We start from the raw sequence: 24770 nt of genomic DNA on the forward strand, positions 1-24770 counted from the left end.
CCTGCAATACCTTTTTGCATGTTGTTGACTAATTACAAAACTAAATCCCAGATACATTTCATGGAACAAATGCTCAAAAGGGCAGAAATTTCCCAAGGCAAAAGGTAAACTCCATCTTAATGGCATAGAGTCATGCCAGGGACCAAACCGCTTGGCTGTGGGCATGACGGTGACACCATGCTTAACACTAGGATGGCCGGTCAATCTTTTCTCTCCTGTCTTTGAAAATGAAATAGTGACAAACATTCACTCTTTAGCTGTATTCTTGCTTTATTTAATAATCCTCTGGGATTACCTTTTGCTCAATGAATTTCTTGGCTCTGGGTCTCATTACATTTTTTTCAAAGTAGGAGAACCAAGCTGTGGCAAGCTGTGCTTTGGACATATATAACTTTTCTAAGGGTGTCATAACAAATTACTACACACTGGGTGGCTAAAACAACTGTAGTTTACTCTTTCACAGTTCTGGAGCCTTGAAGTCTGAGGTCAAGGTGTCAGCAGAGTTGATTCCTTCCCAAGACTCTGAGGGAGAATCTATTCAGCCTCTCTCCTTGCTTGTAGTGGTCGCTAGCAATCCGTGATGTTACTTGGCTTATAGCTATATCAGTCTGATTTCTACCTCCATCTTCATAACTTAAGGCAAGAAGAAAATCCTCTACTATTTCGCCTTTCCTCCCTTGTTTTCATCTTCTCCTGCTCCCTTTCTGTACTGACTGAAGGCACTATCCAAGCATCACATGTATTGCAAAAATCAAGTTGTCAGTATTCACCAAACATTAATAATAGTTTTTTGGTGATGGTCTATCTGTTGATTATGATGGTGGTTTCATGGGTCTACACAGTTGTCCAACTCCATCTATACATTGTAAGTAAATTCTTTTTTTTTTTTTGTTTTTTTTGTTTTTTTTGTTTTTCTCCGGTACCCGGAACCGAATTCACGACCTTGCGTTTTCCAGGCAGGTGCTTTGCCACTGAACTAAATCCCCAGCCCAGTAAATTCTTAATAAAGTTGGTGAGGATACACACACACACACACACACACACACACATACATGCGAGAGCGCATACACTCACACTACACTGGGCATAGTAACAATTACCCTTTCTTTCATTCCCTTTCATACCCATTCCTACCTTGTCACCCAAAAAAATAGTGGGCAAAATAGATTCTCACATTTCCACCCAATATTAAAGAAGTGAGGATTCTGGTGGAAAAATTAAAATTTCAGAGAACAAAACCATGTTATTTATTTTTAAATTTGGAAATATTGAAGAATGTTTAGATTATGAACATTTAGAATAATTTATAAAATATGTCTATCAACATTTTTATGTTATTGCATAATTCTTCATCCTGAAAAAATAGTTCTGAAACATGCTATGGAATATTATTTCTGCAATCTTTTAAAAAAATTTTATTTTATTTTTTACATTGACATTCATACACATTTCTGGGGTGTAGTATTATAACTACTGCAACCAGTTTTTCAAATCTTCTAAGTAGCTAGCACAGGTGAACCGTATACCAGGCTCAGATAAAATTAATTTGAGACTCTTAAGAGTACTTTCCAAGATTTAGCTATTATAAAGTGTGCTTCCATAAACATGGGTGCTTATAGGTTGGTGTGCTATGATGCTTTTAATTCTTGTGGGAAGATACCAAGAGGGGGCATAGCTAGGTTAAATGGAACCTCTAGTTCTAGCTTTTTGAGGAATCTCCACATTTATTTCAATGGTGGTTGCACCACTCTGCACTCCCCCAACAGTGGAGAAGGGCTCCTTTTTCCCCACAGCCTTGCCAGCATTTGTTATCAGTTGATTTCTTAATGATAGCCATTCTCCCTGGGGTGAGATGAAATCTCAGCATTGTTTTAATTTTTATCTCTCAAATGACCAGTGATGTTGAACATTTTTTCATGTATTTATTTGCCATTTGTATTTCTTCATCTGAGAAGTGTGTATTCATCTCAAATGCCCATTTCTGTATTGAGTCTTTAAATTTGGTGGGGGTCTAATTTTTTAAATTCTTTATATGCTCTAGATATTAGTCCTTTTGTCTGAGGAATAACTGGCTAAGATTTTTTTGCCACTTGGAGAGTAGCAGCACAGTTTGACAGCTAAATCTTGGAAACAACCCAAACGCTCATCAACTGATGAATGAAAAATAAGGATGTGGGTTTTTTTTTTTTTTTTTTTACAGTGGAGTAGTACTGTGCCATAAAGTAGGATAAACTTGAGACATTTATAACTAAATGGATGCACCCTGAGACCATAATCTTAATCTTATTTCAAATCAGACACACATGTGTAAATATTGCAGTGCATCTCTATGTGAGAAACTGAAAGTGTAAATAAGAACCAAAATATGTAATAGATATTCTGAAATAGGAATACACTGTTCAAAAAGAAAGGGGAACTAGGGAGGAAGGAGGGTGTAAGGAAGGGAGGAGAAAGAAAAAAATGAGAAAAGAAGGATAAAACGGAAACAAAGCTTTGTAAACAAAGAGAGGAAGAGGGGTGAATGGAGTGGAAGGGAAATGGGAAAAAAAGGAATCAAGATATATCATGTACAGGTACAAATTCCCTATTATGAATGCGATCATTTTGTATATCTAAATTGTACCAATAAATTAAAAGTAAAGAGTACTTTCACCCACAAAGAGAAGAAAAAAGTAAAACTAGCAAAGAAAGAACATCACTTGCACCCAGCTGTATTAAAAAATATTTTATGAACCAAAATTAAATTTGGTTTTCAGGCAATTTATATTCCTCAAAGTTTCTTGAGATCAAGTTTCAAAGCCAACAATAAAAGTGATGATTGTCATGAATTCATGATTTGATGTTGGAAGCTTCTTTCAAATACCACAGCTAAACAGTAATAGAGGTTTGACACAGGAGTGGACATGCGCCCTCTAATCATGTCCATGTTGCAGCTAGGTTTAAGATTCTTGGAAAGCTTTACTTTTCACCTGTCCTGCTAACTTGGGTACCAAGTTGATATTTAGACACGTTGTACTCATACCTGCTCAAGAAATAAACATGTAAGTGAAAAATATGCCTTTGCAAAACTCCTGCTCTCTAAAGCCTAGAGCCTTTAGAGACCGAGTGACCAAACTGCAATTCAAAACCGACTTATTTATTCCAAAGGGCCAACTCTGCAATTAAATCTGTAAATCCGATACTGGGCTTCTGGCATGATGCTGGGGTGACTTGGCTTGTGTGCCAATAGAGAGGGCTTTGCGTGCCCACTGTGGCATGTGTGGAAAGGTTCACCACCGCTGGACCAGAATAAATCAATGAACACTAGAAAACAGACATGATGCTATTGTTCACCCAGAAAATGAGAGTACATACAGTGTTCCAAGTGACTTTCTGTTTTGTGTTCAGTGCAGATGCTGACAGAGAGAGGAATTTTTTCTCTTCATTAAATTAGATATTTTTAGGGTCACAATTGGTGTGGGATAATGAAATGAGGCACACAGAGTGGGAGGGGGACTGAGAAATACGAATAATAATAGTCATTTGGATTTTCTTTATTTTGACCCTAGCTGAGGATGAAATACAGAGCTGGCATGTTTGTACATAAATTTAACAAAAGATAAAAAGTATACTAGTATTAAAAAACTCTGGGTTTGCCTCCATTGACATTCATTACTTGCAGTTTCAATGCCTCGGCAGTTATACTCATTCCAAGGATATTCTGGAATAGGAATCTAAAGAAATATTAGTAGTTCAACTGCAAAAATTCCTAGTTTCAATCACGAAATAGTTTAATCCTGAGGTAGTCTGGCTATTGTAATTAGCACTCTTAAGTCCTGTAAAAGTTCTCCACACATTTCCTGTATATTCCATGTCACATAGATGAAAAAGATGCCCCTTTTTCATGTTTCAGGAGCTTGGAGGCAAAACGTTTGACTTCTATGGGTGAGTGAGATGCTACGAATTGTTTACCCACTAAAAACATGGAAATGATATCAGAGGGATCACAATCAGTTTGGGAGACATGAGCAAGATGAAACAAAAATCAGTGATGCTGACTAAGATTTGGGAGCCAATCAGATAGAAGTCTGAAATATTAGATGCTACTCAATCAGAAAGTTCACTGTGATTTGGGGCCATTTAAGCAATGGAATTATATAACAAACAAGGGCAAATTGGTTGCTCTAACCTGGACTTCAGGACTGAAACAGAATAAGCAACTAGAGGGAAGCCAGAGAACATCATCAACAATGATGGCTTTAAAGCAAAATACCAACTTTATAGTGTAGCCAAACCACAAAGTCAGACCCAAGAGGCATGATAAAAATCTACAAATAGCTCAGGGGTCTAAACACCAAGAGTAAAGAGGAATTTTGGCTTGAGATATGAAAAATTTGAAGGGATAATGTTAAGAAAAGGGAAATTTAGGTTAGCACCAGAATACATTCTTTGATGGTAAGATGTGTATGTTTGTAGCATGGTCTCTCGAGGAGATAGAAAAAATACTGATGAGTTCTCTAGGATCCCAGACAAAAGGATACCTTGATGTCAGACACAGGATTCTATAACTTCCAGTGGGATATTCCTGGATTATGACCACATGGAATAGTGTCATTTAAAAAAAATCCTGAACTTCTTAAACAGACTCCTCTATGCCTTAATAAAACAATCTGCTACAGCTTTAATTATGCCTCTGAGAAAAAAATACTCATAAACAAATGTGGCACTACTTTTTAAGTAGCAAATACCCTAATAATGGAGCAAAATATTACAGACCTTTTTAAAAGTGTATCTAAAAACCATTTATTTTTAGACTAGACGTTATATTGCTTCTGAAAGTAGTTGATGACTTATAGACAAAATTCTGGGGACCGAAGAAACACAGTTACTTGGTCTTGAAACTGGTAAATGAAATGCAAAGATCTTCCTTTAATGCATTTGGCATAACCTGACAGTCAGTCAGAAAGAACAATGTGGAAGGGATTATGTAACAAATAAGAATAAAATAGGATGCCCTAACTGGGAGTAAATGAATACATCACAAATCATGATTGCAATATAGACCTAATATCAGTCAGGTTGACAATCAAAATAGCTTTTAAAATATCAAAAATCAAATATATGTAATTTCTTACAAAATCTTTATTTCTGGAAGACCCATCACATTGCTACCCAAATGCACACATACTTACATCAGCTGAGTTCTTAAAATGAGCTCCAGCTTAATTAAATGAATACAGTCATTTGCCTTAAAAGGACATTTCCGATGGACCATATATACCATGATTCCATAAGATGATAATTTAGCTGAAAAGCTCCTGTTCCCTAGTGATGTAATAGTACAATCCATTACATCCTGTGGTAATGTTTGTGTAAATAAACCTGTGGTATTTATACTATAAAAGTAGAGCACACACAATTATGTAGAGTATGGAATACCTGATATTTATAATAATGACTACATGGTTGGAATACGTATACTATAGTTTTTATTGTTATTGTAGAGTGTATTCCCACTTTAGAAAATATTTATTGTAAAACAGTATGCTGTATCACAGTGGCAGCAGCCTCACACATCTCATGTTATTGCATCTTTTGATTGCATCAAGTAGCCAGGTTGAGTGATTGATAGGTACCAACTAGGTTTGCTTAAATATACTCCACGAGGTTTACACAATAGAATCGCTCAACAGTGTGCCTTTTAAGCCAGGTCCATAGTTAAACCTCGCACAAATGTATTTAAAATAACTTATTCATTGTGTCTAACCACGAAGCAAGTTTCACGCTAATGGAGGGTCAAGACTCATGGGAAATAAGCTGATGAATTAACTGGCACGTGTGTACGGCAAGCCCCAGAGTGCCAATAGAAGAGTTCTGCTCATTGGCTTTCTACCCTGCACCATGAATGCTTGCCTTTGTCTCTGTAGGAAACTCATATTAGCCCTACACAATTGCAGCAGGCTGTGCTTTCAACTCTATATTCATCATATGGGCTTAGAGACGTAGAACTCATATGAGTTACAAATTACATTTACTCCACTCTCTGGAGTTATAAGTGGTCCTGTGAAGTGTGACTCTGTTAACAATCTACCTCAAATGCCAAAATCCAGCAAGGCATAACCAACCATACGCTGGCATTCCAGCAGTAGAGACTACTACTAAGTGTTTTCAGAATTAGTGACAAGTTACAAGGTATTGTTACCCAAGAAAAGTCAGGCAAGACCCACACACTTACTTTCAAGGTGCCTTGTGTGAGAAGGGAAGAAAGCAAACATTACCACCCCCCGAAGTTGTTTGGAGGTGTGTAGTCAGGCAGGACAGCAAGGGATCGTAAATGCTGTCTCTCAGCTGCACACTGACGGACAGCCACTGAAAATACTTATGCCTTTCAGGGTGAGAAGGAATAGATAGCCTTGGGGCGCTGGGAAATTAGAATGTGGCTCTGTGTTCTGGCTGCATATACCTCCTTAAAGGTACAGGAAGGAATCCCGGTGCCCCCTGTCCCCTGCATTTACAGAAAGGAGTACAGCCTACAGCGAAGACTCCTGTCACAGTCCTTTGTAGAGGTAAGGAATTCTCTGCTAGATTTCCTCATCTTTCTCCTTCTACGTATTTGGACATCGAACGACTTTTTTAAAAGTCACAGTAAGTTACTTATCCCCTGATAATAATATAGGGAATAATATAGGGACAAATCCTAAAATCAAATTTAGACAACTATTAAGGCAACTGTTTTTTTTGGTCAAATACCCGTGTTTATAATTTCATTGTAATTTTTTTCATAAAAGAAATAATAAAGTGATCTTCCCAATTATATAAAATTCTTTTCATTCCAAAGTGGTAAAAGGGGACACACAAACACAAAAAGTACACACGTATTTGTATTTCCAACACTCTGTCTGTTCGGTTGTTAAAACGTGAAGACGGTTGTTAAAACGCGGTTGCAAAATTTAAGCTTTCCATCAAAAGCCTCACAAGAGGTGGCTGATGCTTTGCCCTTTATTGGTCCTGGGGGTCGGGCCAGAAAAGCTGCTTCCAGACTCATGTGGAACCTCGGAGTATTGAGTTTGCCAGCGTTTTCCAGCTCCCCAGCGTTATGACCACCCCGTTTGGTGCACCTCGAGGCTCCGGACAGAACCGGAGACAGATCGTTTTATCCGCGCCTATCTCTGTGCCTTCTCCACTGACCCTCCTCTTGGAATGCTCTGTACTCTCACGACCCTTACCCGGAGAGGACTCCATCCCCTCCACTTTTCTTAGTGACTCCCCACCTCCAACCGGTTAATGGGCAACCGCAGCATTTGACTGCACGTCTGTCCTTTTTAAAAATCACGGTGGTGGTGATTTAACTCCAACTTCAGTACAAAAGTCCCAGGCTGCCTATCCGACACCAGTGGGTGGGGTGCAATCTGACACTCCCCTTCCTTTCCAGAAACGTGAGTGGAGAAGGAGCGCCCTCCGTCTGGGGGAGGGGAGTCTGGGGAGAAGGTTTGCGTTTTCCTCCTCTGGACTTTCTCCTAGGGAGACCGGCTAGCTGCTCGCTCTCTACGCTTTTCCCAGGTTAGGCGCCTGGAAAACTTCACGTCCTGCTTTCTCCTGCTCCAGGCTCCGCCCCTGCTCCAGATCCTCTGTTCCTCTGGCCCTACCCATCCCGGCCACTCCCTACCCGCTGCCTCTAGCGAGAGCGTGTGGGGACCTCTCTGCGCCTGTCCTAGGCCCAAAGCTGGCTGCGAATATCAAGTGTCACTCTACTGAGGAACGCGGGCACCCGCTCCTGAGGCGGTCCCCTGAGCTTCCTCCTTTCCGAGAAGCGCTGAGCGCAGTCGGCAGTTCTCTAGTGTCTTAGTCACTTAGCCCTTGCGAGGCCCTGGGCGAAGCTTTCACCGTGTCCCACGAGTTCCAGCAGGAGTCTTGAACTTGAACGCACTCTTGGGATTTGTCAGTCGAAAGAGTGGGCGCAGCAGCCCTGCGGAACCCAAAAGCAAAGGCACAGGCGAAAGGGCACAGCGAGGGTGCGCCGAGGGCGCAGCTGGGCAGCTCAGCTCCGTCGCGGGAGAAGTTCTCACCGAGCTGGGGAGCGCGGCGGACGCTCCCTGGGCGCACACCCTGGCAACCTCGTCCCCAGCCCTCTGGACTGTCCTCAGGCTGTGAGGAGGAGCTTGCTGGAGACTTCGAGGTTGTCCAGAGCCAGCGAGCCGGAGCGCGGAGTCTCCCGCCTAAGCTAGGAAGGGGGAGTGGCGCTGGCTGGTTGGAGCGGGGAACCCAGAGAGCGCCTGACCTCCCTAACTCTTCCTTACGGAGTTTCCTACTTGGGCTACAGGGAAAGTTCTAGCTGTCGGAGCCCTTTTTCCTAGAGGACTGGTGATGGATCTCCTGCTGCTGCCCCCTCAGGGGCACTTGGAGCGTCCTGGTGGCGCGTGAGCCGGGCACTGCCCTCAGCGTGTCCCGCCTGGCAGCTTTTCCCAAGCCGCCTTCTTTTCCCAGCCCAAAGCCTCCCGGATTCCAGGAGAGAGAGAGAAAAAGGTGGCCTTCAGGCACAGCTTCTCCGAGATGTCGGCACAGAGCCTGCTCCACAGCGTCTTCTCGTGCTCCTCGCCCGCATCTGGCGGCGCGGCCTCAGCCAAGGGCTTCTCCAAGAGGAAGCTGCGCCAGACCCGCAGCTTGGACCCAGCCCTGATCGGCCGCTGCGGGAGCGAGAAGGGCCCAGAGGGCTGTGCCCTGGGGGCCACACCAGGCCGCCTCTGCTCCCCGCACCCGCTAGCCGAAGGTCTTGGCCACCGCTCGGAGCCTTCTCCCAGGAGTCCCACCTCTTGGGCCAACCGGCTCCCAACACCCAGACCTCTTTGCTCATCCTTCTCCACACCCAGCACCCCGCAGGAGAAGTCACCTTCTGGCAGCTTCCACTTTGACTACGAGGTCCCCTTGGGCCGAAGTAGTCTCAAGAAGAGCATGGCTTGGGACCTGCCTTCGGTCTTGGCCGGGCCAGGTAGTGGCCGCAGCACCACCAGCATCCTCTGTTCCTCTGGAGGAGGCCCCAATGGCATCTTTGCTTCTCCCAGGAGGTGGCTCCAGCAGAGGAAGTTTCAGCCCCCATCCAACAGCCGTGGTGGCCACCCCTACATCGTGTGGAAGTCCGAGGTAGGGAGCAGTGCCATACCGCCTCGTGACCCAAAGCTGGAAACTCCAGGCAGTTCTAGGAGCTGTGTTTAATTTTTTATATTTATAATACCAAGCACCCCCCGAGGGGTTTCCGTGGTGTAGCTGTTAGACTCAGGCTAGTCAAAGGGTGCTTGGAAACAGAACACCCCTAGTGGACACCTGAGTGTCCTTTAGGACTGGTTGGCTTCACTTTGGAGCAGTTAAGAAAGCTAGTGGAAGAGATGGTGTTCTGATTTCCTGTTTGTGCTGCAGGCAATTTCAAAGGGTCCTCTTACTTCTTCACCGAATGTTGATATTTTTTGAAACTTTAATGATCTATTAATAAGCTGTTTATAACAGTCAGATGAAAGGTATTTTGATGTATGTACCAGCTGGTTGTCCTACAGAGAATACAGGAGCATTTTTCTGAAGGATGTCGTTAAGAGCATGCATTTGGTAGGCAGAGTGCAGTCTTTGTGGACTACTAGAATTCTCTAGTTTGGATTTCTTTTCTCTAAAGGTGTAATTTCAGAAATCCATGGTACTGAATACTTTCTCTGCCTAGGAGTATGAGATATCATGGAAATATGCCCAAATTCCACTAAGGACAATTAGTAGTTAGTGAAATAGACATGAATCAGGAATCAACGGTAAATAGGGAACTCAGAGGCAGCTATTTGATACCCTTAAAATGTTTGCTTTCTGGTTAAGAATGGAGAATAGAGCTATTGGGAGACTGCGGTTGATGGGTACTTGGAAAGCAGCAGGCTTTTAGAGAATAAATAGTAGTTGGTTTAAAAATGACCAATTGCTACCCCTTTTAGTCCACAAATTCTATAGATTTGCCTTGGATCTGTTTCCATAAGGGAAAGGAGATCCCCGTCAGTTGTAATTAAATATTTTAAAGCACAGTTAGCATTACAGAAATGAAATGGAATACTATGTAATTGTTGGAGATTTTGACTAAGTAAAGGAAACACAACCAAGCAAAACAGTTTGAAAATATTATCCAAGATCATACTCAGCTCCATGAACATGAGATAATTTAGATTTCAGTTTTAATGGAAACAGACCCCAGCATTATCTATCAGAAATATTAGCATCACATACCATTAATGTTAGTTACTGTGCCAAAGTGACTGCTGCTGCTGCTGCTGCTGAGGGGGTATGGATGACAAAAAAACAAACAAATCTGCCTAACTGTGCTGACCATCTTCTTGAGGAAGGGAGGCAGCAGCAAAAAAGTTGGGGGCAGCAAGCAGATGTTAATTTCAAACTAGGGGACTCAGTTTGAAGTACATAGCCTTTTTAACAAAAATAAAAATGTTGAACTCTTGCATTTCAGGAGAAGCTAGATTCCTGCTTCTGTTTCAGAAGCATACATTATCAGATTAATCTCAAGGAGTTGAGATAAATGAAAAAGGAAGCCACCTTCTTGGATTAGATAGCCACTGGCATACGTGTTTGAAGTCAATTGCGTTATTAAGAACGTTCATGAGTTCTGTAGTAACTGCATATAGTGTATTTAGAATATACTATACAGACACTGTTGATTGTTGTTATGACCAAAAAGTGTTTGACTGTAGATGATCTCACTTGTTGAAAATTATTTTCTTATCCATCAAAATCTTATAATCAGTGGACAGATATCTGAACTAACTGCAGTAATACTGAGTGACATCTGACTTCCTTATCATGTTTGAATACTCTGATGGAGGTCATATATCTTGACTTTTACCTTTTTGTAGTGGTTAAAATTAAGTACATAGCCATCTAGCAAAAATAGATTTTTTTCCATAAATGTTTTATGTCTGTATGGGGATGAGGTAGCTGGAATCTCTTTATGTTAAAGGGAGATATGAAGTGATTGGATGGAATTCTGACATGTAGGTCTGATGCTGATTTTGCTTAGTAGAGACTGAGATAATCTAACCTAAATCCTAGGTCTGGGATTTAATGACTTGGATTACTTTTGAAAAGTTTAATACTCTGTAACTCTCTCAAAAAAACAAGAAAATTCATCTTGCTGGGCAGTGCTTGTCCTTCTCATTTGCAAGCAAGCTGTAGTCTTTGTCCTAAAAGAGAATATTTTTTAATGATTGTCAACAGTCCAGCAAAGGAGCACCTTGCACTGTTGGTTAGAGGCCAAGGAAGGGAGACCAGGCTCATACAGATTTGATCCCTGTACTTTTCCCAGGCTCATCCAGATTTGATCCCTGTTACTCAGGCTCAGGGACTTTCAGACTTGATAATATTGACATCTGCAGAGGATACATTCTTTGCTGTGGGGCTGCTGTGCATATTACAGGTGGTTGAGCAGCACCCCTGGTTTCTACCCACTAGATGCCAGTAGCATTCCTCTCTATCAGTATGACAAAAAGTGTCTCTAGAAAGTGCCAAATATCCTCTGGGGGTGGAAATCACCTCAAATGAAAGCAGCTACATTAGTAAAGTTGAATATAGTGCCTCATTCCGACTATCTTGTTAGTGTCAAGCAAAAGACTATCAGCTGGCCCAGGAGTTTCTCAGGGGCCTTCTTCTGATTCTAAAACCATGAGCATCCCTCTGAAGTCAGGCTGCAAACCTCATGTACCTGTAATAGTTTATACAAATTTTCTGTTTCTCTTCCCCTGAATCTATAAGAAAACCTGGGAGCTCACTTTTAGGCTTAGCCAGTGATGGATTACATCCTTTTCCATTTAGTGGATTTTAGATTTTCTTGTTTAATCTAATCTGTTGATACAATGGCTCCCATTCCCAGGACTCTCATAAATGCCTGTAGCTCTATTCCTTGTGCTCACTCAGTGTTCATAAATGGTTGTTTTATGGCCTAATCCTGGAAGGTGTTAGGCAAAGTCAGGTATGACTCTGTTCATATTTCCACATGATGTGTTTCAGCATTGCTTTAACAACATCTGTTTCATGGACATGCTGGATAGAATATCTGTGAGTACAGAAGGGGAGAAGGCAAAGGGCTACACGGTATATAGTGAGAATTGGTGCATGTTTCTCAAATTGTGTTCTTAGTAGCCAAGCTCTGCCATACCCCTGAATAGAGACACAGGGATACAGTCTCTGGTTTCAATCCTGCAGTCCTCCTCATTCTTGTGGAACAGAGTTAGGATTGTGCCCATAGCTGACTGAGAGTTTACCAGCTTCTGTAACGCATAAAGTTATTTCTTTACATCCATCCATGACTCATACTTTTCTTCATTCATGTCACAGATATTTTTTTTTGTACTATGGACTTAACTGAGGGAGCCCTGAGTAATATCTTTAGCCCCTTTTACTTTTTATATTTTGAGATAAAGTCTCACTTAATTGCCCAAGCTAACTTCAAACTTGTAATCCTCTTGCCTCAGCTTCCAGAGTGGCTGGGATTACAGGTATGTGCCACTACCCTGGCTCGCAGAAATTTCTTGAGCAGAAGCATTTCTCTAGTTTCAGGAATGCAGAGAGACTTCAATATGTCCTCTACTGTTTTTTGTTTTGTTTTGTTTTCCTCCCGTACCGGGAACCGAACTCACGACCTTGCGCTTGCCAGGCAGGCGCTTTTGCCGCTGAGCTAAATCCCCAGCCCTCCTCTACTGTTAAAGAACTCCCAGTCTAATAGTCTAACAAGGGGATGAAGTAGCCAACCAACAGGCACAGTACAGAAGGATCAGCATTACAGGAGACCAAAGCAGGAAGAGTGGTAACTCCCTGTCCTTTTGCAGGGGGGTCAAGAAAGTCTTCACTCTGTAGAGAATACTTCAACTTGATTTTCACAGATGTCTGCCATGTACAAGGAGAGAAAAGGAAAGATCTCTTCATGAGAGAGAAGATAATAGATACACAAAGGCAGAGAGATTTTGGTAATGCCAGCGTTTCAGACAAAGAATAATGACAGGGGCTTCAGAGAAATAATGTGCTTGGAAGGGAATGTTAGGACCCCTGCAGTTTAATGTATGCAGCAATCATAGGGTTTTCAATGCAGTAACCTGATGAAACTAGAATTCTAGCAAACTGCGGAGGGGGATTGTTATAGATGTGGATAGAAATGACAGGACAGCCAAAGCACATTCTTTACATTCCAAAAAACCCCTTGGCATGACATCTACAGAGAGGTGAAAGGATGTAGAGTGTGTCTGAAGTGAGAAGATCTTTTGGGCCTGCAGCATGCGCTGTACTTCCCTGTTAGTTGGGTGATCATGTTTACCAAGTATTTTAAAAAGTATCATTGTTCATTTCTCAGGAGTTTGGACACTTATATAGATCAGTGATTCTGAACCTTAAGGTGACTTTTCCACAGGGGACATTGGGAAGTGTTTGTAGACATTTTGCCATGTCAAAACTGGTGAAGGTGGTACTATATTGGCTTCCTACAACTGTTGTAACAACCACAAATTTCATGGCTTAGAGCAATACAAACTTACTATCTTACAGTTCTAGAGATTAAAAGTTCCACCAGGTCTCACTAGGCTAAATTCAAGGCATTGGAAGGACTGTATTCCTGCTGAAGTCTCTAGGGTCTGCTGTCTTTCCTTGGCAAGTGGCCCGCTTCCCTCATCCTCAAAGTCAACCATGTCACATTCCTGTCCTTTCCTCCCTAGTCACTTATTTCTCCGACTGTCCTCAGGACTCTGTGATTACACTGAGTTCACCTGGATAATCCAGAATAATCTCATTATTCTAAGGTCATCTGATTAGTGACCTTTAATTGCATCCGAAACCTTAATTCCATTTGCCATGATGTACTCACAGATAACAGAGATTCCGGCATAGATAACTGGTGGGACATTATTCTGCCTACCACAGGGGAGTTTATATTGCTGTATACTGCAGAGGGCAAGGATGCCACTAAGCATCTGACGTGTTCAGGACAGACCCACAAAGAAGAGCTATTTGGCCAAGGCAGTCAGTGCCACAGCTGAGAAACTCTGTTATAGGGAATAGGGGAAATCGGTGGTTTTTTAAGCCTGAGGGTATAACATGATCAGCAATGCATTTTAGAGGAATCGGTCTGGTATTTGGTTTAGATACATGAAATGGTGAGTGATGGAGACCACTATGAAGCAGCCCTGAGTAGGACTTAAATTAACCAGTTGGCTTTTCATGTTTACTTATGAGTCTGTCCAAAGCCTAGACTGCTTGTTTGGACATGGGGGGTGGACTCATAGCAAGTGAACCTCTATGAGTCGTTGATCCCTACTGAGGCCTATAATGGCAGATGAAGCCAGAAGGCCTCAAAGGACAAGACAAGGTCACAACCAAGGACACCTGGATCCAACCTCAACTAGACAAAGACTGAAGCCTCAGGCATCTCACTCCTGGGTGGATCAACTTAGTCTCTCACTTGGAGAAGTCCTTGAGTGGTCCTGCCCTTCTTGAGTACTCCCCTCCCTTCTGATAACTAAGTAAATGCAGGCCACCCAGAGAAGGTCTTGGTCTTAGCCCTGAGAGAATCTCTAATTCTGAGAGGGCTTTGATCTTCCTGGAGCCCTGAAATCATTCCGTTTGCCTCTTTTTATTTAGCCTTCACTGTATACTCACTTGGGAGACTGAGGACCTGATCAGTCTGCAATAACGAAGGGATATTATTAACCTGATAGGTGAAGAATACCAAGCAGTCTGTAAACAAATGGGAACTGGCATGTAATCCTAATGTTTTCTACTTCTCCATTTTGGCAAATTGTTTTCTTGCTTTGTTAAAGTACTTGAATGCAAAACTCTTACTCCTCTTTGTTTTCATAAAATTTGGCCTTTTTCTAGGTTTTAGAACAGTGGTTCTCAACACAGAGACAGTTTGTACACCAGAGTCCAGTTAGTAATGGCTAGTGGTGTTTTTTACTGCCAGCACTGGACAGGGGGTGCTATTGGCATCAGTGAGTAGAAACCAGAGGTGTTGCTAAACATTTTATAATGGAAAAGACAGCCTCTCATAATAAAAAGAAAGTATCCTCCAGTGTCAGTAATACAAAGACTGAGACACTCTGAATACAAAACACCGAGATCTAGGTTTTGTGTTTCAGCACCATTTGTTCTCATGCACTGTGACTTCACTTTGTCATTTCTTTATTACCTGCTATATATCAACCAAGGCTTTGAATCGGAAAATATGATTGCCAAGCGATGCTGAAGATATAAAAATATGGAATGTCTAAATATCTTTCTAGAGAAGGTTTGAATGATAAATATACAAAGATTGAAACTAGAAGTAACATTTAAAGTGGAGTAGAGATGAATTGTATTGTGATTAAAAATACAAGTTCACCTATATCACTAAAGTGAAAGTAATTAGAGCAAAAAGCTTCAAACGGGAAGTTGACAAAGGGTGTTTTACAAGAATTTATATCTGAAATCATCATAATGCCTGAAGAATTTTTAAGTTAGAAAGAGTGATTCAACTTTCATGCTTTCTTTTTTAGTGAACTACCTCTCTGCTAGAATTCTTTTTGGTGGTAATTTTTAACTTAGAGAACACTGTGAAAACAACTTCATAGACACTTGCAATTTGAATTTTCTGTAGAATTTTAGGATTAGATGACTGGACTTCCTTATTTTACTGTTAAAGAGAGAAAATGAAAAAAAAAAAAAAAAAAAAAAAACCAAAAAGCACACTTAAGCCACCGAAACTCAAATTGAGTGCAGAACTGCCTTGAAATCCTTCTTGACGCTTAATATCAACTGCCAGACTTTTAGACAGAGTAAGGGCATGACTATTTTCGTTCTCAACTGATCCCGAGAAACCTTGGCACTCTCTTTTCCATCCCCATTACTTTATGAAACAATTCTTTCAAAGGTCCTCAAATTACAAGGCTCTCAAACGTTTTTTATTAGTACATGTTTGCCATACATAATAATCACATTCATCGTGGGAAATTTGTATCCGTGTGTAGCTTGATGTTTTTTCCCAGTCCCCTTCCTTTCCTTCAACCCTTCTTCCTCTCCCCATTTACAAAAGATTTGTTTCCACTTTTTCCCTTCAACTCTCTTTTTAAAATACCTTTCCCCTTTCTTCCCTTAGGCCTCCCCCTCCCTTGCTGTCCTTCCCATTTGAACACTTTCTTCCTACTTCCTCATATCTAGTCTCCATTTTTGCTCCTTAATTAAACTTTGGGTTTCTCACACAAAAGAAACAATGTGATATTTAACTTGTGTGTCTCATTTATTTTGCTTAAGATTATGTCTTGAAATGCATCCATTTACCTAAAAATGTCTCACATTTACCCTTCTTGCATTTACTAGACTTTCTTTGGCCAGACTTCTGAGTGGAACTGACAGTACTGTCCTTCCTTGTTTGTCCTTCTACCCACTAAGAATCTTAATTTCCTCCTCACCTGCAAGGCCTTGTCCTACTCCTTTGTCTCTGGGCTTGTTCGTAGTCCAGCCACCCACACCACTCTGCTTTTCTTTCAAGTAATTCTCCTTTAACTATCTCATTCACTTTAGTGACTTCAGCCAAAATCTGTCTAGGGGAAACTCCTCACTGTGTTTAGCTGGGGTCTTGTGTTTGAGCACCTGACACATATTTTTAAAGTTCCTGCTGAACATCTGCTTAAAGGTGACCACTGGAATCACACTCTATATAACTGCAGTGAAACAAAAAAGTTCCCCCTTCGCTAAAAGTGTTCCACTTTATATATTCATTATTTTGCTTGGTATCTCCACTTGTTGATTTGCTTAGGGTTACCAAGCCAGAACGTCTTCCATGCTTCTCCTCTTTTCTTTCTCCATTCTTCTATAAGTTATCATATCCTGTAGTGTTAGCTTTTTCCATTCTAGAAAGGATTTGAGTAAAATGTATTCAAGTCCTTAAGGCCCTCCTAGCTTCTCATTCTCATTGCTTCTGCCTTACTTGAGCTCTCACTGGTTGTAGCCCTGCTTGGTCACCCTAGTTTCAATTGATCCTATTCTTATCCTGACCTCATACCCCAAAGACACAGTTGTAATAACATTAACTCTCAATCAAAAACCTTTGACGAGATTCAGTATGAATGGACTGAAATGCAACCTGCTTAGGTAGACATTAGAACTCCTTTTACGATAGCATCTTAGCCTTCCTCCTGTCTGTCTCCCAGGAGCTCTGGTTTAGCAAAACTAAACTGGCCACTCAGCTAGGTCATCCTTGAAAAGCTATTGAGTGCCAGCTATGCACCAAACCTATGGGATATGTGCAGAGCAAACAGACCTGGCCCATAAATGCTTATAGCCTATGATAACAATGATTTTATTAATAAGTCTCTGTACTTAATCAGAGTGCTAAGGCATTATGACAGAAGGGTTTACAGGAGGGTAGGTGGAATAATGCCTCCCTAAAACATCCATATGGTAATCTCCCAAACTTGTGAGTAGGCTTTTTTACATGGAAAAAGGGACTTTGTGGATCTGAGATTATTGTGGATTATCTGGGTGGGACCAATGCAATCACAGGGGTCCTTATAAAAGGGAAAAAGGAAGGTTAGGTAGAGACAGTGGGGGGGGGGTCTGAGAGAGGTAGAAAAGAAGAGAGAGAGGTATAGGTGGAGAGGTGGGAGAAATTTTGAAGATGCTACTTTGCTGGTTTTGAAGATGGAGGAAGGATCCATAGGCAAAGTGATACGGCAGCCTCCAGAAGTGGGAAAAGGCAAGGGAACAGATTCTCCCTTAGAGCCCAGAGAAGGACTACAGCTCTACAGCCATCTTGATAGTGGTCTAGTGAGGCCCCTGAGCCGCAGAGTTGTAAGAGAATATATCTGTATTATTTCACACCACTGCATCTGTGATAATTTTTCACAGTACTGAAGGGAAATGGAAGCATGGACTAAGGAAGTATAGGATGTCTCAACTGAAAAAGGAGGATGAGCAGAATTGTGCCAAGGAAAGGATCTCCTCTGGCAAGAGCAATGGCCTATTTAATAGGGAACATAGAATACTCGAAGGAGAACTGAGTGCGGCAGTGGGAAGTTAGTAAAGTATAGATTTGGCTGGGCTTTGAGCACAATGATATAGATTTTACAATTTAACGTAAAAGTTCCCTGCAGAGGTTATTTTATCACCTTCTGACTTCGTTTTTGATGATTTGGTTCCATATCTATCTGAGATGGCTCCATCTCTATTTTATGGCTCAACCAGAGGTTATAACCAAATAAATGAACTTTGATTCTGATTCATGTCATGAAATATTCAAGATTTGCAGAATCAAGAACTTATGCTTTGATAGTAAAATTTTGATTCTCCCAATCTGGTGCTTAAATAAAAGAAAGTGTGTTTCATACCAGAATCTAGTGATTGACTGAGAGAGGTTGTGTTCTGACAGTAGTTCTCCCATATCCTAGAGATATGCCTTTGGGCCATAACATCTTGTTCTAAAGTTTATATCCTCTCTGAAGCATTGCTTAGATAAAGAGAGTGAGACAATGATTACAAGTACGTCATAATATTGCAAAAAAACCCTTGGATGTAATGTGTGAAAAATGAAATTAGTTATTGTGCTCATTGGTAAGAATATTTTCATTAGCTATTAAGAAAAGGCAAATCAAAACGAAATGCGATACCACCAAGATAGCTACAAACAAAAAGACAGATGATAGCAAGTGTTGACATGAGTGTATATAAGTTTGAACTGCCATACATTTCCAACAGAAAAGTAAAACAATGCAGCATCTTTGAAAAAGGATTTGTCAATCTTTAAATATTAAGCAGAGCTATCCTATAACCCAGAAATCTACTCCTGGGTATGCTCAAGAGAAATGAAAACATACCCATACTGAAACTTGTACATGATTGTTATAACAACATTATTCCTGCTAGCCAAAATACTGGAAACAACTATTTATTAACTGATGAATGAATAAACAAAATATGTTCTATCCATTCAGTGGAAGATTATTTAGCAACAAAGGAAATGAAGTATTGATGCATATGACAACATGAATGAGTTTTGAAAACACCATGCTAAATGAAAGAGACTAGTCACAAAAGACCACGTGCTGTATGATTGCATTTATATAAAATGTCCCAAATAGGTAAGTGAATAGAGACAGAAAGTAGGTTAGTAGTTGTCAGAACCTTACTCTAATGTTTTATCTAATAATTATTTTTTTATTCTCTTTAATGGTTTGAGCAATTTTCCATTCTTACATCGGGTAATCTGAGCAATGTAGTTGAGGATAGTGATATGTAATATAACAGCCACTGTTAATTCATGTTATTTTGTCTTGAAACCCTGTATCACTTTAAGTGTTCTTGCTTTGGTTTGTTTATGTTTGCGATGCTGGTATGCTGCTATTGTTCTTTTTTTTTTTCTCATTTACTACTCTCTCTAAAATAAAATTAAAAAAAGAACATGACATGATAGAAAGATGGGGTGTTACTGCTAATGAGTATAAGATTTTTAATTAGGGTAATGAAATGTTCTGAAACTAGATATAAGTAATGACGGTGCAACTTTGTGAGTATACAAAAAATTACTGAATTGTATACTTCAAAGGATGAATTTTATAGTTTGTGAATTTCACCTCAATTAAAAAAAGAATGATGCTTACTCCTTTCAGAATATACCAAATACAGTTTCTATATCATGTTTTATAGAAAACATAAGCAGAAATGTAGAAGAATAGGTATTTTGTTGGTCCAGGTCCAATGTGTTTTACATGTCTTCTTTGAAGATGCAGCAAGGGAGGTAGTAACAGCTCTAGAAGATTCAACAGAGGAGTCAGCAGCCAGCCCTAGGATTTTCTGAGATTTTCTGAGATTGGTTACCATGGAAATTCTCTGTCCTGATTATTACACTTTGGAAGTAAGCACAGAGAAGATATTACAATGATTATTTTTGAGAAGAGGCAGAGATTTAAAAATTACTCTTAATCTTGAAAAAAAATTCCCATCCATATCTCAACAGAGCTATAGAATAGTCAAAGATTTTCAGGAGCCATTAGAATTAAAAGCAATTTGGGAAAGCCCTTATTAGATGACATATTGATGGACCCAAGAGGAGTATCCTGAGCCTAAGAAGTTGATCGTGTCTTTGGAGAAACTGAAAGAGAATTGAGTTTTGTGGCCTTAAGGGTCAAGAAAATAATGTTTTCATTTCTATAGACCTGGGCTCCTCATGGAAAAGGTAAATTAATATCACCTACAGGATCACAGGTGTGAATAAGTATTAGATTAATTCTCAGCATGCAGTTCTAATAACCTCGTGTTTCAAGTTGGGCTATCTGGTGCTTTGAAACATAGATGAGAAAGGAGAAGGGGAAAGACAAGCCTTAGGTGACAGTAGCTATGTCACTTGGGGTTTATTATAACAAGACTTCTGTTATACCTAATAATTTGAACCAGAAAATCCTGGATTGGGTCACTAGGTTTTCTGGCTTTTGAGAAAAGTATAGTTCTGCTCAAGTTGGAACTTCTAATTGATTCTTGCTTATATATTTCAACTCAATAATATTTGATGGGTAATGGCGATGATATAAGTGAAAAAACAATTAGTATTGGTAGTATTTGTAGGTTGGTCACCAAATTTTGGTTATGAAAACAACTGTGTGGGGTGATAGTATTAACTTTCCTGTTATGGATGAGGACACTGAAACTTGGATCACTGAGACATAGTGGAGAAGAACTGAAGTGAATGTGTGAAACTGGGATCTAAACCAGACTGCCTGGGTTCAAATCCCAGCTCTGCCCTGTGACCTTCACTAGACTACTGAACATTCTTATCCCTCACATTCTTCATTTATCAAAAAGGGATAAGGAAAGTACCTTCTTCAAAAGGGTGCTGTAAGGATTCCATGGCATAATTACTTGGAAAGTGCCTGGCACATAGAAAGTACAAAAAGATGCAAAAAAAAAAAAAAAGGCTAGGCAAGGTTAAATCAAATTGAAGGCATGTCCAGTCACACAGCTAGGAAGCAATGAAGGTAGGACTTGAAATAAGTTAACATAATAAAAATATTTATTATGCACCCACAACTGCATGTGCCAGAAACTTTGGTCATTCCAGTATAGCAGTCAAAGAGGGGTTAGATGATCAACAAATGAATAAGAACACTGGATAAAAACAGCAGGCAATGGGAACTTTATTTTGCAAGTTGTTAAGTGAGCTATATTTTTCATGATAAGCTTTGGAGTACCAGCAGGCTGTTGCCCCAGGCATTCTGGCTTAGTGAGTTGGCACACAGGAATTTGCCTGACTTGCATTGTGGATTTGGTGTAACCTAAGACATGCCAACAGACCAAGGGGAAGTCTTCATTCTAACACACAGAAATTTTTATTGCATCAGATACTTTTTGGTTGTAGAATAGTGAGAATGTTAGAAAGCTTTCCTCTCCAGGTCCAACTCTGGTACTGTAGCTGGTAAATGGCAGTGAACATCTCACTTCAAGCCTGGCATATTCTCATTTTCTCATAGTACCAGTATCATACACGACCAAGCTGACTGCATTTTGTGGCTCATCTCACTAATACCTCTGCAGGATAACAAGGTAGCATCACTAAATGGAGATAATACCAGCTATACTCATATGGTTTATTTCCTCAAAATCTGACTGTAATGCTCATTAGCATGTCTAGACTGACTTCAGTATGCTATAAAAATAGAATACTGGGAGAAAAATTTCTTCAAAGTTGATAAAATCCATCTTTGATGTTCACAGTCTATGCTCAACCATTCCATTCCCAAATGGAGACCTTCATAATTCTTCCTTTTGATCATAGTGGACATAGAAAATGTTCCTGTAATTGTGTTAAAAACCAATCTTTCTAGGACTTCCATCATGCTACAAACATATTCGCCCTCTCCTGTTATGCTGATGGTCATTACTATAGAATTATTGTTGTTGGTAAGGAAATACAGGCTAATGTAGTTTTGTTTCCCAGCATTAATACAATGTTTAGTTATATTTTCTTTTTGACAAGTAAGAATTGTGATCATATCAAACGAGAACTGAAGGAAAGTTTAAATAAAAGCTAAACCAATGACCCAAAGACATTTTCCAAATGATTGGTAGCGAGAGAGGATTAGAGCTCACCATCTGTAGATGAGTGAGTCAGGCTGCTTCTTTTCATGATTTAAATGAAAGGTCCAGAGCAAGAGTGGCTTTCACATTATATAAGAGCATTCCTCTGGAGATTTCAGCAAGCCCCTAAGGAGGTGTGATGAATCTGGCTTCTAATGTTAATGTATCATAAATAAATGGTGGTATTGGAATATGTTTGTCCAAATACTGAGAAAATAAAAATGGAAAGTGATGTGGAAATGGTTCTCAGTCTTGAAGGTCAAGAATTGGGATGTGGGTATCAGCCTAGCTCCAGCAGTTCTAATGCAGGAACTCATCAAATATATTGCTCTGCTGTAAGGGCAATATTATAGTCTTTTATTTTATGATTAAATTGGTAATATATTACTTTTGCATATACTGAAAATGCTTTGTGAAAGATGACTAATGTTATGGAAATGATCAAGTGTTTAAGCTGTTGCATGGGGTTCGGTTAGCTGAAATCAGTCATTCAGAGTTAAGTTTTTTTTTTAAATTGTATGGTCCACATATCTTTGAAATATTATTTTGAATTTTCAGTTCTGTCTAGCGGGAGCTTTATGCAGAAAAGAAAATTGGTGGTGATTGCTTAGTTAGACCTTTTTCATCTAGAAATATCCTTTTCATAGAAAAAGTTTAAAATCCTGCTAAGCATTTGACTCTCCTCACTAAGTTTTTTTTTCTCAAGACAGGATGCTGCCATAGAGTTCAGGCTGGCAATACACTCACGGTGTAGCCCAGTTAGCTGGCCTTGAACTTGCAGTGATCCTCCTGCCTCAGCCTCCCAATAGTGCTTGAATTACAGGCATGCACCTGCATGCCCAGCTTCCCCACAAAGTTTCTAAATTATATAAAGACATGGTAGATATAACTTATATAAACATTCCTTAAATGAATCTAAAAATCATTCAAAAAACTAGTTTTGTCTCTTTTACAGATAAATGAATAAGAAATTGTAATGTCAGGAAGATAATTAACTTAATACACACACAAGGGTTTCTTCCAATTAATTAATTTAATGTTTTTATGCAATATTTTTTATACAGAAAATGCAGTTGTTTTCTTTTCTTTAAAAAGATTAGGCCATTACCTATCATTGTAAATTCTTTCTTCTTCTTTGTGTACAGCCTTTTAACTTCATAATAACATCTTTTTTTACATTTGTATGCATTTTTTATTTTAAAGAGAAAAGAAAACAAAAGAACAATGAAGACAAAAACAAAACAACACAAAAACAATAAAAACAATACCGAATTTCAAAACAAGTTGATAGGAAGTTAATGGTTGTTATGTTACATATTGTTATCTTCAACAAAGTTGCTCAGATTGCCAAATGTAAGAATGCAAGATTGATCAAACAATTAAAGAGAATAAAAAATAACAAAAAATTTAGAGATGATACAGAATTTCACTAATCAAGATAGTGGGGATTCAACCATGGTTGTTATATTGCATATTGTTGTCTTCAAATTAGTTGTTCAGATTACCACATGTAAACATGCAAATTTCGTCAGAAAAAAATTAAGAATTAACTGTTCCTTTCAATAAACTAGTAGACATCAGCAGTACAATTATCGCAGCTATCCTTGTATAGCCATATATATATATTTCCCATCCTTCTTTCTTTCTTTTCTCTTTTCCCTCATCCTAGTTGTTCTTTCCCTTTAAGCAACATCTTTCCTTTTCACAATATCTATTGCACCTTTAGGGTTTTATTTACCTTTTCAGGTTCTTACACTAAGGAGACAATATGATGTCTACACTTGTGGATCTGATTTATTTCACTTATGAGTATGGTCTCTAGTTGCATCCATTTACCTATAAAAGACTCAAGTTTATCCTTCTTTATACCTGAGCAGTACTCCATGGTCTAACAATACCACATCTTCATTATTCATTCCTCAGTTGATGGACCTTTGGGTTGTTTCCAAGATTTAGCTTTTACAAATTGTGCTGCTATAAATATGGGTATGCATATATTACTGTGGTATGATGTTTTCAATTCTTCTAGAAATATACCTAGAAGGGGAAGAGCTGAGTTGAATGGGACTTCTAATACTAGTTTTCTGAGAAATTTCCACACTGATTTCCATAGTGGTTGCACCAGTCTACACTCCCACCAACAGTGAGGAAGGGTTCCTTTTTCCCCACAGCTCTTCCTGCATTTGTTATTGGTTGACTTCTTGATGATGGCCATTCTTTCTGGGGTAAAATGGAATCTGTGTTGCTTTCATTTACATTTCTCCAGTGACCGATGATGTGGAACTTATTTTTTTCATATATTTATTTACCATTTGTATTTCTCCATCTGAGAAGTGTGATTTCATCTCAGATACCCATTTTTTATTGGGTCTTTGAATTTTGAGGGTCTGATTTTTAAAAAATTCTTTATATGTCCTAGGTAGAAGTTCTTTGTCGGATGGACAGTCTGCTAAAAGTTTTTCCCAGTTTGTGGGTTTTCTTTTTACTCTGTTGGTGATGTCTTTTCTGTGCAAAACTTTTCAATAAGATGAGATCACAGTTGTTGATTCTTTGAAGTATTTCCCGTGCAGTTTGGTTTTTGTGGGGGCTGGGGATTTAGCTCAGCGGCAAAGCGTCTGCCTGGCAAGCACAAGGTCGTGAGTTCAGTTCCTGGTACCGGAGAAAAACCAAAAAAAAAA

General features: G+C 39.7%; 1 protein-coding gene across 1 annotated transcript in view; it reads left to right on the plus strand.

Annotated features, from left to right (window-relative positions):
- Positions 1–7433: 7433 nt before the first annotated feature.
- The window catches only part of Arhgap6 (Rho GTPase activating protein 6), a 475573-nt gene continuing 458236 nt past the window's right edge, over positions 7434–24770 (plus strand). Inside the window, exon 1 of the mRNA XM_005411385.2 lies at positions 7434–9117. Within this exon, the coding sequence (XP_005411442.1) occupies positions 8530–9117 (588 nt within the window). The 5' untranslated portion in view covers positions 7434–8529. The remainder of the gene's footprint in view (positions 9118–24770) is intronic.

The sequence above is a fragment of the Chinchilla lanigera genome, unplaced genomic scaffold, assembly GCF_000276665.1.
Source record: "Chinchilla lanigera isolate Chin_1 unplaced genomic scaffold, ChiLan1.0 scaffold00143, whole genome shotgun sequence".
Taxonomy (NCBI): Eukaryota; Metazoa; Chordata; class Mammalia; order Rodentia; family Chinchillidae; genus Chinchilla; species Chinchilla lanigera.